Source organism: Mustela putorius, unplaced genomic scaffold, assembly GCF_011764305.1.
Source record: "Mustela putorius furo isolate JIRA1106 unplaced genomic scaffold, ASM1176430v1.1 tig00003867_pilon_pilon_pilon, whole genome shotgun sequence".
Classification (NCBI taxonomy): Eukaryota; Metazoa; Chordata; class Mammalia; order Carnivora; family Mustelidae; genus Mustela; species Mustela putorius.
In genome coordinates, this window is record NW_025422019.1 from 25,147,718 (window position 1) to 25,168,731 (window position 21,014).

The 21,014-nt window shown below is 38.1% G+C and overlaps 1 protein-coding gene across 2 annotated transcripts in view; it reads left to right on the forward strand.

Moving 5' to 3' along the window:
* ARHGAP15 (Rho GTPase activating protein 15) overlaps positions 1–21,014 on the forward strand; it is a 605,619-nt gene that overhangs the window by 465,209 nt on the left and 119,396 nt on the right. For both annotated transcript variants that reach the window (XM_004757889.3, XM_013059079.2), the window contains exon 12: positions 12,375–12,509. In XM_004757889.3, the coding sequence (XP_004757946.1) occupies positions 12,375–12,509 (135 nt within the window). The remainder of the gene's footprint in view (positions 1–12,374; positions 12,510–21,014) is intronic.

Here is a 21,014-nt window from a genome sequence, read left to right on the forward strand (position 1 = left end):
TGAACTTTAATGCCTAACCATCAGTTTTCTAGACTTCTTTCTCTCCTATGTAACAACTTCATCAATGTACCTGAGGGTCTCTTATTTCCTTGCTTCCTTTTATATAATTTTTCCACAATGAATATGCTGTATTTTAACACAACAGAGCCTCTTAACTGAGCTCTTTGCTCCGGTGCCTCTTGGACACACCGCCTCTTGTTCATTCACTCACTCTGATCCATTCCACTCATTCCTGCCAGAGCACCTCGCTAGAATGTCACTGTCCTGCTGCTGTCATCCAGCCCACTTCAATTGTAAGGTCCGCTTCCTCTGACCTGTGTCTTCCTTTTCATCCTCAGCCATCTGAGACAAGGAACCTATACATCCGTGCCCTCCAGCAACTTGTAGTTCCACAAATGCATGTTCCTCAGATGTTAGCATGACTGTTACTTCTCTTGTTCTCTATATCCCTCTTCCGCCCTCTCCCTCATCCTCTACCCGGCCATTGTCCACATGGCTGCTCATAAACTGAGGTAATTGCCATGTGACTCCTCATCTGGGAAACCTCCTTTGACCACCTTCCAGAAGACACTAGACACGCATCTTCTATGTTCCATAGCCATCCACACTAAGTTATATAGTAACATTTTCCATGTTTTATTGTAATTTTTCCCCTATATACTGCAAGATCTTCAAGCTTAGGAACCAAGTCTTCATTATGTATTGTTTCATCCCAGCAGCTACAACACGTCCAGGAGAAAATGGGAGTTCAATGAATATTTGATAAATGAATGAATGAGTGACTGAACAACCTACTCATATCTTCAGTACTAAGTGTTTTGAAAGAGGAAAACAAACAAAGAGAACGCAAAATTGTGCTGCATATGTGTGTGTATGCAGACCTGCTGTTATCACCATTATTGCTATGCCATTAAATAACCTCTACTATCAAAGGTGGTTAAAATCGGACAATTTTATCCATAAATAGTAAAAGGGAGCTCACCAGGCATGAGACACCAGGCTAAGCACTTGGGATACAAAGATTAATATGAACAAACTTGTTTGGAGGAGGGATACCAAAGAAACTTTTGGGTTAAACCAGTAGAGTTAAATTATTTAGGGTGTGCCAAGGAGGGACAGGATTATCAGGGAGGATTAGAAACATAGGAAGCAGGATCTGAAATGAAGCCAAATGTAGGCCATAGTCAAGATTAGCAGTATAGGTATTTAAGTAACATCAGGAAACAGAGGCAGAGACCCGAGAGTTAATGCCAGATTTGCTTAGTGTTGACTGGAAGAGAAGCAAGGGGCAGAGTACCTCATCACAGAAGACTTCGTCTTCCTATATCCATCACTCCAGCTTCCTCCACTAACTTTTGTGTGCTGTCTAATGAGGGAAGGTGTATGGTGAGGTTAACCCAAGTGCATCTCTATTCTCTTTTCTAAAAAGAGAATTTCCTATAGGCCAGAACTTCCTGGGCTACTTGCTTGGAAACGTGTCTCAATACTAACAGGTCACCTGAGATCATAGCAAATGATGTCTTCCTATCTTTCGACAAGAAGAACTGCAGAAAACCCTTAGACTTAGGAGGGTTACATAGCTATCATCATCATCATCATCATCATCATCATCATCATCACGATCTTTATTAAAGAGGTACTTATGAAGCAACTAATTGAGCATTTCTTTGTATTGAAACAAAGAGAAAGTTATAAGAGTTAGCTTCTTCCCTAAAAATAGCACAATCTTAGCAATGATGTTAAGGAGAACTCAAGAATTGTCAGGACTTCAAGAGATTTTTTTATACCATTTTTGAAACATCTTGCAATCCTCATTCTGTCCTTAGAATTGCCTTTCTTCATACATTTCTTGCATTTAACACAGCATTGACATCTAGTAGGTGTCTCATAAATTGTTTTAATGAATGAATATGTTAATTAACTTGATCAATACTTAATTTGTTTAACTGTATACTACTAATTGCTGAAATTGACATAAATGGTAGAATTCATTCATTTATTTTTGGCATACCCACCCATTTTTTTATTTAACTTTTCTTTCTGTTTCTTCTTATTTCATCAGAAAATGGTTACTGTTGTTTTTTTTTTTTTACTATTTTTTAATTTAAATTCAATTAATTAACATACAGTGTATTATTAGTTTCAGAGGTAGAGTTCAGTGATTTATCAGTCTTATGTAATACCCAGTGCTCATTACGTCATGGGCCCTCTTTAATGTCCATCACCCAGTTACCCCATCCTCCTGCTCCCCTCCCCTCCACTGAACTTCAGTTTGTTTCTTATGATTAAGAGTGTCTTATGGTTTGTCTCCTTCTCTGATTTCATCTTACAGAAAATAGTTATTGTTATTGGGGCTTATTTTCTTATTTATTGTTATTGTTGTTATACGTTTGTTAAATATCAATGGTTTACCAGTTATTGTCATTTAAAGATTCAAACTTTTTCACTTCATTAACCAAGGTTTTTATGTGTATTTTTAGTTTAAGTCTCTATGCTTCTCCTCATTTTATTCTTTATTTAGTATTTTTTTCAGCTATACTATTAAAGGCACAATTTACAGACATCTGAGAAGAGTGATAGGCAATAATGAATACATATTCCCAATGAATCATAGTCTTCAAATATTGTGATGGTAACATAATTGGTGCATTAGGTATGAGGGCAATTTGGCAAGGTCTATCAGTATTTTAGATATAAACACAATGTTTTATCTAGAAACTCCAGGTCTAAGAATTTGTTCTGTTCACATAGTACATACTTATACTTAGATATAAATGGTCTAAGAACATGATAACTTACACTAGTACTATGCAAAATATTCGACAATTGAAAACTGATTAAGTAAATTACTGTAAATCCATAAAATTAAATATGCAGCTTTTAAAAAAGAACAAGGAAGCTCTTTATGTCCTGATTTTGAATAATATCTATGATATATTGTCAAGGGAAGAGAATCAAGATGCAGAACAGTACATAGATTATATCGCTGTTTATGTTTTAAGTGGTGGTGGAGGGTAATATTGCTTGAGTATACAGAATGGCTTTAAAAGGATACATAGGAAATTGATAATATGGGTTTTCTCTAGGGAAGGTGAACTGGCTAGCTAGGGATAGACTAGAAAGAGACTTCTGCAGTATGTATTTTAAATCTTAAATTGTATGAATACATTTTCATTTTCAAAATAAAATAGAAAAAAAATTTTAAATTACAATAAGCACCACACTCTTCGTGTTAAACAATGTAGGTTTTCAAGTATGTTATCAGGTGATTTGACAATTTTTATCAACTACTTTTATAGCTCCTTTGTAATAAAAACAGCCCACATTGTGAATTATTTGTATGAATTATGATTCTCCAAAGTTATGGAAGAAAGGGACGAAAGGGTGATTTTATGGTCCATATCTTTGAAAGCTGGAGGACCCTGGAGGAGCCAGACAAGCAGACTCTCCTTTGAGGTGGGGAAAAAAAAATCTCTAAAGTTTTTCATTTACAAAAAACAAAATAACCAGTTATCGATAATAGATTCATGAAAAAATCTATATCACTCATCTGGACTAAAAATATTGCACAGATACAGAATTAAGAAGATCGTGTTAGTCAATGTTTTCACAAAGAAACTAATGCATGGAGCTCTAGCTATTCTGTCTATGTTTATGCAAACAGTTGTAAAACTTACAGATCTCCCAATTCTGATTTCATATGCCTTTGAAGAATTCTGGCAGCTCTTGTGATACGAAATAGAAAATTTATTTAACTACTTCCATGAATCAATTAATCAAGATAATTTAGGGGGAAAATGATCTTCAATGATTGCCAAAACATTCTCTTCATTTTTGTTATCTTTAACTGATATCTAGGAATAAAATAGTTTTGATGAATGAGAGTAGCACCATCTTAGTCTACCAATTTTTTACCTTTTATTTCTATTTTCCTGATGAAATATTTCCAGACGGGAGACTTCTAAACTAGGAAAGAGCCCAGCCCTTGCTACTAAATGATACAATTTCTAACCCCACAAACACCAACCATGTAGTAAAGGGAATAATAAAAGCTAGAAATTATATTAGATTCTAGGAACATTTGCCGAAGTCTGGCCGACCAAGAAGATAATGTCCAAATAAATTTTCTAATAACATTATAACAAGCCTATACTAAATCGTTTACATCCATTACTTCACTTAATTCACACAAAATTAGGAGGGAGAGCTGACAGTTCTCATTGGACAGTGAGGAAGCCAGCACTTTAAATAAGATGGACGCATGTGCATATACAATAGAAATGTCATCTGTAGGTGGGCATTTATAGAATTGAATTGTATTTATTTCCTAGATATCATTATGAGATAACTTTTGACCTGACTTCCTGCTTGATATTTACAAATGTAATATAACTTTGAGGGAACAAATAGCAGTGGTGTTGAAATTTAGAGCTGATAACGAAGGAAACTTCAAAATGACTTTGTTGAAATGTAATCCTACGGATTCTCTACCCTTTGGAATATGTAACGTATGAAATCATCCATGGAATTCAAACAAATTCAGAATCTGTTTGGTGAAGACGGTAAAATAAAATGAACCATTGTGTATGGTGTCTGCAGAGCACAAAAAGCCTTTGACTGAATGGAAATAAGAGCAGTGTTGGAAGCTCTGAGTATGAAAGGAATTAAAGAAATATATATTGGTACCATGAAATATATCCTCTTTTGAAATGTATGATCCTCACAAATAAAGTCAATTTATTTTTGTGAGTGGTGACGGTGTTGTTAGACTCCGAACAGGGCTACCTCTCCTCAGATCCCTAGATGAAAAATATCTAAAAACCTGGAGAGAAGCATAATGTCAATAACATCATTTTGTAAGGTGGCATTATACATGGAGTTATGATGAAGGGGCGATGTTTTATGGTACGCCATTATAAATTAAAGATGCACAAAGCAATGACACATTTGTTATACTTTCCATCTGTGGTGCTTGCTTTACAAGTTTCAGTTGTACCTATTTATTATGTTATTATTTACATTCAAATGAAATCTGAGGAAAAATTAAAATAAGACATTCTCATTCCTGACCCAGTAACTAGCCTGGATATAGTAGAAGGCTGTTCTGCTTCCTTCAAAGTGAATAACTAAAGATATTTTATATTAGCCTGTGACATTATTTACATGCCTTGGGCTTCCTAAGTGACTTGCAAAGGAATATACACTACACAAAATACATAAAAAGCAAGCCAACATGGCATGCTAAAACATCCCATTAAGAAATGAAAGCTTGTTCTTTTTTCTCTTGTTTTTTGTTCTTAGTTTTAGTATCTCAGAGAGTTTCTGGTTATTTCCTTTGTTCCTCCCTCTTTCTTCTTACGATGGCCACACAAAACTATATTTTGTAGGTCAAGTGGCAAAACCACCCAGATCCAACTACGTTCTCTCACAGTAAAGTACCCATTTTTAAATGTAGGCCTGTTCATTGCTTCCTGGAAGTTACTATGATAAATTTAAGGACCAAATCTCTTTGGTTTTGGAATACAAAGCTTCATTTTTAAACCCATTTTCCTCCTTCTTTGATAGATACCATGGCCATAGATATTTGATTTAGCTTGCATTGAGTGTTTCCTGGGAACATTTTAAATATTCCCTAGTATTTTGTGTCTGAGGTTATAACAGCAATGAAATGTGTGCACTTTAGAAGTAGTAGCTGGAAAAAGAGAATGAGTAAAAAAATGGCAATCATAATTTTATTCTTTGTCTAGAGGCCAAGATAGAGAGCATCCTGCATATTCTTAGAGCAAATCATTTGAAATTGTTGGGTTGAGTCTAAGTAAACAAGCTACTATCCAACTAATTCCAGCTTCAAACCTGTTCTCTGAATCTAGATAATTGTTTTATTCATCTGTAATAACCTAATAGCTTTCTGTCATTTCTATTACATTTCTATTTCTCTTATGTTTCCTAAGTGTGGCATACCTCATGTGTTAAGAAAATGTTTAGATGTGATCCCAAGGAACAGGATATCTTTTCCAACATAAACTTTTGGCCATTATATTTATTTCTTAGGGCTGCCAGAACAAAGTTCCATAGACGGGGAGTTGGGTGGGATCAAACAACAAAATATTTGCTTATATTTAGGAAGGCAAGAAGTCCAGGATCAAGGTGTTGGCAGGGTTGCTTTCCTTTGAGGTCTCTCTGCTTGGCTTGTAGAGGGCCGGCCGTCTTTTTCCTGTTTCTTCACACAGTCTTCCCTTCATTACATGTCCATATCCTAATCTTCTCTTTGAACAAGGATGTCAGTCACATTGGATTAAGGCCCACCCAATATGATTTCACTTTACCTTAATTACCTCTTTAAAACACCCATCTCCAAATACAGTCACATGCTAAGTTACTGGGTGTTAAGGACTTCAAGGTATGAATTGAGGGTGACACAAGTGAGCCCATAAAGGTCACACTGCACATTGTTGGGGGAGATAGGTTTATTCTTGGAGTTTGTTCTTGCTTGTCTGCAAAGTCAACAGGGTCTCATTCTAGGGAACAGACGTAAGATGTAAAATGTCTAGAACTTAGTCTATATTTACTTGAATAATATTTCTGAGCACTTGGTGGAACCGTCTCCTTTGAGGAATATAAAATAACCTCAACAGTTGTGGCTTTGAAAAGCACAAAATACAGCCCCAGTATGTTGTCTGTATTCTATGTTTATGTAATACAAATCAAGTGAACTAACAAATTAACTGGCCGTTTTGTCAAGTTATCTAAAATAATGTCCTCATCAAAGTCTCATGTTAGCCCCAAGATGCTCTAGAAAGGGGCTGGAGTGAGTGCAGCATAGAAGGATGTTACTTTGACACAGGGTTTATATCACTGTGTTTGAGAAATTGGAAGCTCTCTAATATACTGGAAATCACACTGAACTGTCACTTTAAGGGGCCAAAACAACAGAAAAGGTTGAGCTAGTCAGATGATTCAACCAACTTCCTTTTGATCCACCCCTTTAAGTGTTAAACTAAAAATCAGGGGCGCCTGGGTGGCTCAGTGGGTTAAGGCTCTGCCTTCAGCTCAGGTCATGATCTCAGGGTCCTGGGATCAAGCCCCGTATTGGGCTCCTTGTTCAGCATAGAGCCTGCTTCCCCCCTGCCCCGACCCCGTCTCTCTGGCTGCCTCTCTGCCTACTTGTGATCTTTCTCTGTCAAATAAATAAACAAAATCTTTTAAAAAAAGTGTTAAACTAAAAATCAGCTATGTCCTTATCAATAAACAGTTTGTCTTATCCACTTTAATAACTAATCTTCCAGTTTGATTTTATGGCCCAATGTATTATTCTTTTTCAGATCAGTAGTCCCTCTGGCATCTCTTTCATGTGGGCTCTGGCTTTCATGTACCCAGCGGGACCTTCAGATAAGGTTTCCAAATGGTCATCTGCCCTGGAAGCAGATACCACATCCTTTATGAGAGTTTTACAATGTAATAGGTTCTTGTCACTATATTAATGAAATCTGAGCTCTTCTCCTCATATCCTGGGGAAAGTTGGGGTGTCTTTTCCTCCTTTTTATTAAAACAGTAAAAGAAAGTTGGAAAGAAGCTTAGAAAGGGCCTGGAAAAAACTACCAGGTAAACACGCACTTGCTCTTCAATACACAAAGACGTACCTTTCTACTCTGACGTCACTACTTGCTTCTGGGTAGTTCAAGTTATCTGCAGTCACATTTCAATCAGTGCAGTGAGTTTAGTTAAAATCAGAGCAGATTTTGTAACTTCTGGTTCTACCAATCTATAGAGCAATGTATGAGGAAAGTGGCGTTTGAGCTAATAAAACATGCCCTTTTCCAGAGGAAATTACCAGGATTTGCTGTCACTACCAAAGGTCCATCTTTCAATTCTCCATTTTAAGAAATATTGTCCCTAATAGTTGTTATCTATTTTTTCTTTCAAATATAAGTAGCTTGATATAGATGGTTTTTTTTTCTTAAAATAAATAAAATACACAAAAGACCCTGCAAGAAAGGACATTTCAAGATGGCCTTATTGAGGTACAACATGTAGATATGTCTTGGCAATCCCATGAAAGTCACATAGTGTTTGGATTCTAGAGCTTGTACTATCTTCAGTTCTGTATAAGTGCTTTAAGCCAAAAGCCATGACCAAAGTGAATTTAAGAAAACCTAATTAGAGGACCAGGAGAAATCAGCACAATTAATAGAGTAAGGATTGTGAGATATCATGATTCAGTCAGGTTTCTTCCCAGTATTGGACTCCAGCATGTCACATCTCTATTGATGTCATGTCACACACTACATCACACTGAGGTAAATCCCCTAAAACAACAGGATGGTTGATGCTGATTGCCTAAATCCCTGATGTTTTTTGCCTTTTTCGCCTTTATTGACCTTTCTTGTCATAGTAGAATCGGCTATGTTTGTTTCCTTGTGCTTTCTAGATGTTTTCAAAAACTATCCTCTGCCTGTCTTCATTTCTAAGAAAGTAAACAGATATATGGTGAATTAGTGGTGAATACAGGCCTGGTGTTCTGTAGAATCTCTTTCCTACTCTATCATGTGTCCTCTTCACCACATCCTCACCTGGCAGCTTGCTCTGTGCCCTGCCCCCTTCCTAATGCAGTTCCTTTTTATTGCCAGTTTGCTTTATATCTGTTTCTAGTAGAATCTCTTCCTCCTATGAATTAGTAATTACAAAAGATCAGAGTTGGTTTACAGATAAAAGCATAGCCTCAAGTAGACATTTAGGGATAAAATGTAAAAATTCTATCTTGAAGTAATAGTCTACCCTTGCAATGACCCCTTGCAATGACCACTTAACTTACCTCTTCCCTTTAAGCTTCTGCCAGCCAAGATCAAGTGTGAACATAGTGCTTTTGAGGGGTGGATGAGTTTGCTGGCTTCTTACTCTGGACTCATCCTTTGTCAGTGATGGAAGAGCTACTTAACCTACCCATGCATCATTTTCCCTGTCTGTAAAATGGAGATGATGATAGCAATAACATGGTTCTCACACTCATCTTGAGACCGTTACTTTGGATAATGAATCTAAAGTGTATAGCATAAGTCCCAAGTATTGAGTAAGCACTACGGTTGGTGACCGTTTTTGTTGCAAAGCACCCTGGAATGTGGTCACTTGGATCTTATTCTGTAAAAGGTTTTGATTTTGTCCATTATAATGACCAATTCTTAAGTTCATAGCAAGGAAATCTCAGTGTGTTACCTAGTTTTGTACTTCTTCGCCTACCTCAGGTAATGTTCAAAAATCAATATTCTTTGGGTAACTTCTATAGATTCTTACAGCTCGTTACAGTGGTTCTCAGTTGGGGATAACTTTGCGTCACCAGGAGACGGTTGACACTATCTGGGATTGTTTTATTGTCACCACTGGGAAGTGCCACTGGCATCTAGTGGGTCAGGACCAGCGATGCTCCTACACCCCAGTATACATAGCACAGCTCCTACAACAAAGGATTATCTAATTCCAAATGTTAATAGTGCTTTACTGTTGAGAAATCCTATGCTATTGAAAAAAGAGAGAAGCACAAGACATCACCACTGCTAACAGATTAGTTAGAAAGTGTCTATCAAATAATACAAATGTGTTTATAATGATACCTGTTAAAACCAAGATACAATTATGGTCAGTTCATTTTGTATATGGACATAACTGCATGTTTAGATAAGTCACAATGGCCTTGGAAAATACTCCTTAAAGCCCTCCGGCTTATAAGTAATCTTAAACTTGGTTGGTTAGGAAAAAACTTAATATAAAAATTAGATTTTATATTTCAAAAGATTCTTTCCAACTGCTTGTCATACTATTTGTTTAAGCTACTTGTAGAGGGCTACACATTGTTTTGCTTTGTTTTCTATAAATGAAGACCACATAGTAGGAATGCTGGCTTAAGTAACACAAGCCATTCTTCTTCTTATATGTCATTTCAAGTGGATATCATCAAATGGTATTTATTGATGGCAAATTTTCTTTTTTATATATATTGAACTATCCCGTTTTTACAATCACTTGAATTAACTGATGTTTATTCAGAAAGGACAAATATCAATGGACAAGCAATTGTTTGTTCTTGTTGTTTTCTTGTTCCAGATAAAACCTTTCTCTTTTTCTTATCTACGGAACACTTTCCTTTGGCAATCTTGAACCTGTGCACCAGATTGGCATTTTGTCTTGGACTTTTCTGATAAATAGTTGGTTAAGATAGTTGTGTGTGAGAGAGCACGTGTGTGTGTGTGTGTGTGTGTGTGTTTAGGTTTCCACTTAAAGTTCAGTGCCAAAGCTACAGTACTTATACATTTTCTAAATGTGTTTTAAGCAATAAGTTGTACAACATTTTTAGAACATGTGTTAAGCTATTTCTCTAAGAATGAAGCTCTTAACAAAACATAAGCACTCTGCATGAGATCTTAGCAGCAAAGTGCTTAAAAGATAAAGTAAGAATTGGTACCATGGGAAGAACACCAGCTGTAGAGCGCACAGGTCCATTATGAGAAGTATGGTAGTGGGTAGGGAGAAAATGATTTAATCAAGAGTAAAACCAATTTTATTATAAGGGCACGCAGGGGGTGTGGCACCATAGTGAGAGGGACATTTCAAAATATCTGACAGATTTCAACAATGTGAAAACCCCGTTCTTTAAAGTGACAGTAAACCCCATCAGGTCTCCCTTTTTGATGCTATTGTTAACAGTTGACTGTTTAAAGCTGGCCTGCTAAGTTGCTGTCGGCCTATTTCAATAGTACGTAGCCAAATAAAAGACTAATTGTTGAAATACAATCAATCAAAGATGATTGCAGGGCAGAAAGAAGGTCTCCTCCACTGATTTTGTTGTGGATCATATTATCATGTATGACTGAGGTAAGAACGAAGACTGAAAGGGAAGAAGAAAATAGCCCATTGGAAAGAAACAGATCCACCTTCCTTCCTTCTCTTTGCAAACACCTCATTGAACAGGAGCAGTCACTCACCAGCCCTGGAGATAATAGTCCATTTAGAAAAAGAGATCTGATAAAGATTTCGGCTAAGATTTTAAAAGGACATGAACACTATTAGCAAAGCAGCCCATGCCGAGATTCCCCACAGTGACAATTCTCAGCTTTTCTCACATTTTTGGTGCAGATTTTCCTCTGCTTCATAAAACTGACACCAAGGGGGCACGCGAATGCGAACCCAAGACATCGGGAGAGAAACAAAATTCCAGTTGACCGAATACCTGTTAAGTTCTGGCCAGGATACCAGGCTTTTCACTTAACCACCCCCTCCCAGGTTGTTAAAAATGATTAGCTTTAGTTAGTTGTTGTTGTTGTTGGCCCAGAATTTAACATCTCTTTCACGTGGCAAGCTTACAAAGACAAACACTACAGATCAGCCCCGATGCTTTTCTGCTGCGGTCCTTTTAGCAGTATGTAAAGCTGTCCCTTTCAGACCCTGCAACATCCACTTTTGGGGGGAGAAGGATTCAAGACTTTCCTTTTAAGGGCGAACGAGAAGAAAATAATTGTCCAGCATCCCCTTATGTCTTCTAAAAACTTCATTTTGGCATTTATGTTATTTAATATTTAAATGTCTCAACTCAGTCAAGCTTCCCAAGCAAACATGTCTGTTGTTTCTAGGCGGAGTTGGTAAGCACTTGTGGTTTGTCTTTAGTGTGTTATCATTTTTGACAGCTTTGCATAGCCTCCGTAGGCCAACAGGGGTCTGTCTAATATTGTTGCTGGGCACATTTTCCTCGCTGAGATGAAAACTAAAAAAAAAAAAAAAAAAAAAAGATATTTTTGAAGCAGTAAGAAGGAATTAATATCCTTTCTCACTCAGTATTCTATTCCTTGCTGACTTTATATTCAGCAAAAAAAAAGCAAAAAAAGTGTTACCCATTATTCCCTTGTACATAGCAAGGCTAACACATGTAAAGCAATAACTCATTTTCTATTGCCATGTTTAGCATATGTCTCCTGTTGGCTCAGCAAGGCCTTTAGGCCGGTCCCTTGAGCCGGCCATCATTGGCAACTCTTAGCCCCTCGGCCTCAAAACCAAATAGCTTTGAATCATGTTGAGCTGTGATGCTAATTTTCATACTGATGCATTATGGGAATAAATGTATCTGACATACTGTGTCAATGGCACTGTCTCTTTGTGTCTCTTGTTTTTTTGTTAGCTGCATTCCTACAGATGGTATTCCATTGAAAATGTTCCCTTCCTACGGAAAAAGGGAAAAAAAAAAAAAAAAAAACACGCACAGCACCAAACCTCTAGGTGCAGAAGGCTGTTAACGGTTGCTGATGATAGTAGGCAAACATTAACATAATAATTAGTGTCTTGTAATTGTTTCATTAAAACCAGTTGTTCCATTTCTCCTCGTGTTTTCCCAGAAGAGAAGCTGAATTTGGACGACAGCCAGTGGGAGGACATCCACGTTGTCACCGGAGCACTGAAGATGTTTTTCCGGGAGCTGCCTGAGCCGCTCTTCCCTTACAGCTTCTTTGAGCGGTTTGTGGAAGCGATCAGTAAGTACCCTCACAGACAGGAGTGCTTGGTGGAGGAACCTAGTGGCGTGGAGTTGTTAAGTAAACAAAGAATGACAAGACTAGCAATGGCGGAGACGATAATGCCTCCCAACGCTCCCCATGGTTCATTTTTATTTTGTGTTTTTGATGGCTTATTTTTATTTCTGGCCCTGCAATATTTTCTGAGTTTTGTTTTGTTTGTTTGCTTTTTGTTTTATGTTTTTTTGGTTTTTGGTTTAAAAAAAAGAACAGGGTAACCTATTAAGAGTGGTCAGTTTTCAATGAACCCTCCTCAAATGAAATTAGCTTCTGGAATCTGTTTTAAAGGGATGGCCTTTGGCAGCTCAGTGCTTACCTTTGGAGTTTCAAGGAGTTTGAGTACAAAGAGGTCTTGAAAAAGAACTTAAGTGACTTTGATTTTGTTTCGTTTCATTAGAGGTGTTAAATCATCAGCTCGGGCATCACCTTCTTGAGGTTCCCTCACCCATCACCCCCCAGTACTAGTAAATAGCTACAGTTTGCTTATGAATGGTGTCATATTCAATTAAATAATGGCAGCTTTCTTTGGCTAAACTGGTAACTTTGTGGGAGGTTGAATTATATCACATACTAACCAGTAGTCATTGGACACTCACTCCAGGAAGCTTCCTGTTCTATTGTTTTTGCATTCAGAACACACACACTTAAGTAAAAATCAGTAAATGAATGAGTGAATGAATAAAAATCTTTCGACGTGTAAGGGAACTTTTGCTATTGATGCTTCCAGAAGCTACTACTAGTACATCTAAATTTAGTATCTTAGGGTATACTTACTATAATTGTGACAGCTTAGAAAAAGTTTCCTGGCAAGCAGGCTGATTTAAGGAGGAAAAAGAAAGGAAGAAGAAAGAAAGGTAAAATTAAAAAGCTTGCAAGCCTGGCAGGAGCTTAATTAAAGTCCAAATGAGAAAAATCTCCAAGAAAAAAAAAAAAAAGCTCTGCTTAGGAGGTCTGATATGGAGTGACTGTGTGTGCAGTGTTCCCATTAGTGGGAGTGGGAGTTTGGGGGAGCCCATGTTGGAGTACAGCCCCTTAATATGCCCTTTATTCTGTTTCCCATTTCACAAGTCTTCATACTTGTTTAAAGTTCTGACCACCAAATGATATCAAGAGGAATATAGCAGAATTTATTTCCCTAAGGTCTTTCTCTTACTGTCTGCTCACAATGTCGGATTTTGTTGTTGTCATCATTGCTCTTGTTGAATATATAGTAACAGGTGCTCTAATGATGGGTTTTGAGGTGAGGCTGGACCTTTTAACCCTGGTCATGACTCTTTATTTCATGAGCTTCCTGCTTCTCAAGGAGAACAGTATTTTATGGTTCCCAGGCTCAACTTTTTAAAACGAGAAATGAAGAAAATAATAAATAAGCATGCATTTCCATAACAGCTTATTCTAATGTTGTGTCTTGGACCCTGGTAGGCGAGCATGAACAATGACTCATGATGTTAGCACGGTATTCTGGTAAGAAGTCAGGGAACTTGCATTTCGGTAACTATTTCTGATCGTGTATATTTAAAGAAGTCATACAGATTTCACATCAAGACCTCCAGACTTTTTGGTGAGGATTATGTTATTTGTAAACATACCAGTACACATGCTGATTTGAGGGCTGTGATACAGAAACCCATCATTTAAGCTTCCTTCAGTTTGCCTGATTCTAAAGATACAAGGTAAGCCATTCCCTTAGCTTGGGAGAGAGGGGAAGCAGGACCTCAGAACCCACATGAGGGCATGTCCTTTGAATTTCTATGACGAGTAGGACCATCTCTGCACTCTCGTAGACTCAATCCCCACTTAACAGAATTTCAGAAACACGAGCACAGTCCAAATGGAACAAGGCAGAATTAAAGAGACAGCATGCCATAGTGATGGATGGCTATTGCCAGAGTTTTTGGCAATGCCTGTAAAATGGGTTATGGCAAAAACAAAAGAGATAGCGCTTAAGAAAGTCCTTTAAAACTGTAGGATACCTTGCAGATGCTAACAGTGTTTCTTTAGCTAAGCTTTGTCTAAAACTGTAATATAAAAACAAGGAGAAAGGATTTACTTCGTTGTTTAAGGCAAGGAGAATCAACCTAACAACCTTGCTTTACCTAACTCAAAACAGTACCTATTATTTCTTACTATACAAAATGGAAGGGCTAACCAACATGGTTGTATGGTGGAGAAATATGTTACAATGTTGGACAGAGATTATGTGCACGAACCATGTATTTCTGGCAGAATCTTGAAGTCAGTTCTGGTGTTCTAAACTCAACCAGTGTCAGGTCTAAGTGGTAGTTCCTATTTAAATATCCTTAGCCAATGGGAGAATGGCCACCTCCTTTTTGGCAATGATAAAACTCCACCAGAGAAGTACTTCTATCCCAATGTGTACCCATCAAGTAAAAAATCTTTCAAAACTATGAAGACATCTATATCCAGTCCCAAAGGGGTGATGGGTTTTATCGTAGCTCACTGCCCTCTATAAAATCTACACAGTGAGAAGCTCAGTAGACCTGCCTGTGAGGTCTTGGCCTTCTTTTGAAAAGGAACCAACCGGGTGAAGGATATTCATGGGGAAGATGTCTATCCATGCTGGCTCTGGGCCTTGTGGCCATCTGATCTCCACCTCTAGCTCTGTGCTCTGTAACTTAGGAGGGTGGGCCCTTGCCAGCTACATTTCACAGGTGCTCTTGAGGGCTGGCTTCCAGCTGCCACAGTCAGTGGAGGTGCTGCCAGCACAGAGCAGAGGGAGACCCAAGGAAAGGACCAGCTGCTTTGTTAGTTTATCCTCCACCCCCTCTCCCTTCCCACCCACCTGCCTCAGGTGGTTTCTCTACCTGAAGGTCCATCTTTTCCATGGCTTCAGCTTTGACTGGAGAGGCCTGCTCTGGTTCCAGCTGCCATCTAGTGATGCGGACCCTTCCCTCTTTGCCCATCCAGCCTGGTAGTAGCTTCCGGCAGGGGCTGGTTTCTCCATTATTTCAATCTTCCTTACTGGGCTCTCAGCTTCTTCATCACATGGGTAACCAGTTCCCTGCATCGAATTAATTCCCTCTGTTTATGTAAATACTTGAAGTGGTTTCTGCTCTTTGGTCAGACCCTAGGAAAACACCATGTCAGTCAATGTTACGGTTCATGTCGCTATAACATTATTTCCCTTTTCTCTTTCATTACCCCCAATCCTAGGCTTAACATTTTTATTTGGGAGAGATTGAGAGATCTGTTATCCTTTCATGACATAGTTTAAAAGTGAATAGACCAAAAGGAATTTTACTTCCAAATGGAATGCTTTGCCCTCTGAGGAGGAAATGTTATTTCATGTACAAGCAATTAATGACCACTTGTGCCATTGGAATGACTGTGAATTCTTGTTATACGTTTGAAAGTCATCATTACATATTCCGGGAAAAAAGAACAGAAGGCATTTACTTTTTTAAATGGTTTCTTTTTGGACCAAACACAAACATTAATATGTAAGAACCTGTAATTGCCATAGTGATCCCCTTTCTGATAACACTCATTGGGGTAACAAAAACATCAGAGATTGTTTTATATTTTGGAATCCAAGTCCTGCAGCTATTGATCTGAAATTCTATATTTGAGGTCAATGCAACTGGGTCACCGCAGGTTATTTCGTGGGGATTTAACCTGCTGACTGCAAGGACTTAATTCCCTGGAAATGACTTGTGCTGAAAGCAGTATTAGTACTGTAAATGTGAACTCAGACAAAAACACGGCCATAGAGTTTTATGATCTGTGATGCAATCTTGGAACTAAAGTCCTGCCAGGGGTCTGGACATTTCCAGTATATCTAAATCCTAGGAAATGTACTAAGCTTACCTCTACTCCTATCGTTTTCATGCTGGTAACTCTACATATCCAAAGAATAGAGATGAGTAGTGTCTTTTCTGATTTAATGTCTGCTTTACTACCAAGTCCCCAGGATAGGGACAAAGAGGAGAAAAACTTGTTGTCATTTTTTTTTTTTACAAATATCTCACTTAACCCTCAAAATAACAAAGCAGGGGATATAAGAGAAGGGAAAGATCCTGTGGAAAATAATTTCTAGTTCATCCTGTTACTACGAGAATTAACTAGGATAACATTTTCCTTATTCTATGTTAGGTACTCAATAAATGACTTGAAAGAAATAAATTCTTCGGAGGAATAAAGTGAGTCATAAAATATTCCCCAAGTTCACATGGCTCAAGAGATTAGACTCAGCATTCAATTCCAGACTCTAAAACACAAATACTTTTCATCTTCATACATTGCCTTTGGGGGACCATTAAGAAGAAATCTTGCTTGAAAGATAACTAACTAGCTGTTGGCAAATACCTGTTGGTATTGTAGGCAAATATAGCTTCCTATAGAGGACCTATAAGTCCTAAATAAATCCACAATCAGTTTTTTCTTTCTTTTTTCTTAACCAAGGTTAGAATTAAATTAAATGATCAGAAATTTTGATAATGGAGTTTTAAGTTAGAAATAAAGTAGAACTTTGCAAGGATTGACAATGTTGCAATATTTACTACTCAACATTAAAAACATCCATGCTTTAATGTTATTCTCTCTGAATATTTTTAACTCTTTACCCTATTATTTTTAAGACCAATTGTTCACCCCTTCCTTTTGAAATGTATTTAGCTCTACACAAGGTGATTTTCCTATTTCATATGAGTAACTATTTCTTTTTATTTTAAGATTTTATTTATTTGAAAGAGAGAGAATGAGAGAGAGAGAGAGAGAATGTGAGAGGGGGGAGGGGCCAAGGGAGAAGCAGACTCCCCACTGAGCGGGGAGCCAATACAGGACTGGATCCCTGGACTCCAGGATCATGACCGAGCTGAAAGCAGTTGAGTAACTATTTCAAGCTCACCTTTTATTAGAGTTTTTTTTCCGCGGTTTTCACTTGTATCGAATTACAACAGGCAACAAGCCAAGACTGCTTCAGGGTGCTCAGCCAGGAGTCCTTCCTGCTCTCCCGAGGACATGTGCATGAGTTTTCTATTGCTATTGTAACATATTATCTCAGACTTGGTGGCCTAAAAATAAATCATTTCTTACGCAATATTTCTGTATGACAGAAGTCTAACACTGGTCTCACCGGGCTAGATGCAGTGTCCACAGGTCGGCCAGGTTCCTTTCTAGAGGCTCTAGCGGAGAATCCATTTCCTTGTCTTTTCCAACATCTAGAGGCTGCCTGAATGCTTTAGCTATTGGTCCCAGGCCGTCACCTACACAGGCAGCAGTCACATTAAATCACATCGCCCTGACCTCTTCCATAGCCACGTCTCCTTCTGCCTCCCTCTTCATCTTTTGAGGACCCTTGTGATCACAGTGGGCCAACCTGAATAATCTAGTATCATTCTCCCACCACAAAGTCTCTCTCTCCATCACATCTGGAAGATCTCTTTTGCTCTGTAAGGTAACATAGGCATAGGCTCTGGGAAGTAAGGTGGGAACCTCCTTGTGGAGCCATTTCTCTGCCTACTACATACTTTTCCCTCTCCTAGCTTACACAAGTATGGCAGCAGCTCCACTTCCATGCCTCAGAAGCTCTTAGTCTGGTAGTTTCCATCTGCCTCCTTTCAAATCCAGATGATCACAAGAGTCAAGATGACCGTGTAACTGTAGCTTGATTAGTAGGTGAGAAGGGGGTAAAAAGAAATTACTTCATGTATTTCCTTATGAGATGTGTTATTTATCATTTATGAGGGATAGGCTTAGAGATTTGACTCAAGCCTGAATCAAAGCTCATTTATTCAAGGACTTTCTGATTATTTTATTTTAGGCACCTTCACCTCAGCTCTTTGGTACTCTTACTAGAACATGTGAGTTTGCATTTGTTGGTTTATTTAGTTTCTGAAGTTGCCCCAGTGTGCAAAAATAATGACATTTCCTTCCACTCCTGAGCAATGCTCTCTGTATTACCATCATGGGATGGCAACCGATGCTAATCATTTGATCAAAATGACCTTCTGGTTCCAATATCAATTCCTTTGTCATCTTTTCCAGTCTTCTGAAGTAAACATTTTGTTTATATATAAATATATATTACTCATTTTAATATATAGCATTTATATTTATATGTTATCATTTATAAAATGGTTATTTTATATATCATACTTATTTTATGTATATGCATATACATATATAGATACATACATGTATAACACTTGGAGATTAGGCAAGCCAGTGGTAAAATGAAAAAAATGATGGTGTTCCATACAAGTCTTCCATTTAAAAGCTGTCGTCACACACACATTTAAAGACAATATATTTTTTAATGCCCAGTTGTTTGTAAACATTGATTAACTAAGCAGTAAAACAAATTGTGAGAAATGGTGTCCACAAGACTGAAGACCATCAAAACGCAGGCTGTTAGTCACAAAGGTAGAGCAAACCCTATGCGAATCCTTAAATACAACTCATAGTCTTGTGTCTCTACCAGTCACAATAGCCTCATATAAAAATGATTTAAATTAAAGGCATTGCCTTATGGCCAAAAGTATCTATTGCATGTTCTAATGTTCCCCCCCTCCCCCGCCCATGGTCATCATGCCATTTTATCTTTAGAGTATGCCTTCAATAAGTAATTGGGGAAGGAAGCCAGTCAAGTATATTTGCAAATATTTTCTTTACTCTTGACTTTATCTTGCCCTTTGGTCAAACTATTTCTGATGCATCATCAACTCCGTGATGACACTCTTTGGGAGAAAAGAAACAGAGCTTGCAAGGCACTTGACTACAAACAGTTGCTAAACATTGAACCCATGATAGTGACAAATTGCCTTAAAACTGTAGAAAATAAAAAGCAGGGTTTAAGGGGTCACCCTAAAGAAACCAGAGATGTAAAAATAATGGAGTATAAAAATATTCTCTGCAGCGCCATTTCAAGGAAATTTGAAATTAAAATAAAGGTAGATTTTAGAAGTACTCCCCTTCCACTAACATTTCCACTACAAGCTAACACTCTCACAGACTTGGCGGGGGTTTTTGTTGTGGTTGCTTTTTAATCAGTGTGCGTGTATGTGTGTGTGTTCTAGCAAACTAGAAGTTTTATGGCTGATGCCTAGCTTGTCTCTTAACTCATTCTAATTATATTCATAATTAAATTGTAAAAAAATAGTTGACTAGAGCCAAATGGCTTGCACAGGTGTCTTTTTGTAGGAATGGTTTAGTGCTAGATAATAAACAACTGGACCTCCATCTACTTAATTTGGCTCAATGAAAAGTCCTTTATAAGTAAAACTAGAAGGTGATTCAGAACTCAAATTGGGCCTTGACTCTGAAATTAATTGAGTGGTAAGATATCAGCTCCATTAGAAAATGTGGTGCTTGCCTTTTTGCTGTTCCTTAAAACTTCCCTTTTCCTTGCACTCCTTTCTTCCATATCCTTAAGGGGTCACTTTCAAAGCATTAAACTTTTCAAACTGAGCCAGCAGCCGGTCAGCCTTCATGAGTCAGCTTCCGAAGCATCTCCGCTCCAACGGAACGGACGTGCTTTTAACAAATATATACCAAAATGCAGAATTTCTCCTCAATATCTTAGTGGAAAACAGTTACCTTAAGCCATTCCCCTAATGGTAGATTTAAGTGACTGGTTTTCATTGCCTGTTACCAGGTTCACTGCATCAATAGATGTTAATGAAATGGAGAGTTTGTGGCCTTTTATTCTACACGGAGGCTCCTGCCTCATTTCACACTCTCGGGTTGACACCACATTGTGATCACCACTGAGGGGTCTTGGGAAAAACTGTCTGCCCATCCACCACCCACTCTGACTCTGGCCACAGCTCCAGAAGGAGAATGACTGCCTCTAATTCCCCAGTAAGGTTTTTTATTTCTCTCTCTCTCTCTCTTTCACCTGATACAGTATGTTTCTAGAAATAGGAGCTAAATAATGCAACTGGTTGACCATCTCATTTCAAAGAAGAGCCACATTCTTTGCAAGATCTTCAAATCCCTACGTGCTCTGGCGGCTCACAAGTTCTTAGACTTCATTTTTTACTGTTCTTGCCTTGCCCATCTCATTCAAGCCCAGCGCTGTCCTGGCTCTTCTTTGAACACCACCAGTGCATTAAGGGTCTTTGCTCAATTCCTCTACCAGTGGCACGTCCCAGATTGCCACTCATGTGTTCACTCCTCACTGAGGTGTACTCTCATCAACTAAGCTAAAGTTTTTACCTGCACGACACACCACCATGTACCAACATATTATTCAAATACTGACCCCACTATTTACTACCTGTAAGACCTTGAGCAAATTATTAACCTCCACACCTCAACTTCCACATCTATAAAATGGATGTAAGAAAACAGTATCTCCCTTGTGGGGACTGAAAGAATTTAATGGAATGCTCACCACAGCAAAGCACTTACGGATTTCCTGGTATGTGGTATTCAATGAATGTCCGCTAGTCTTATTAAATTAGAATACAATCAGGCTATTCTTAAGACCACACTCTCAAATGA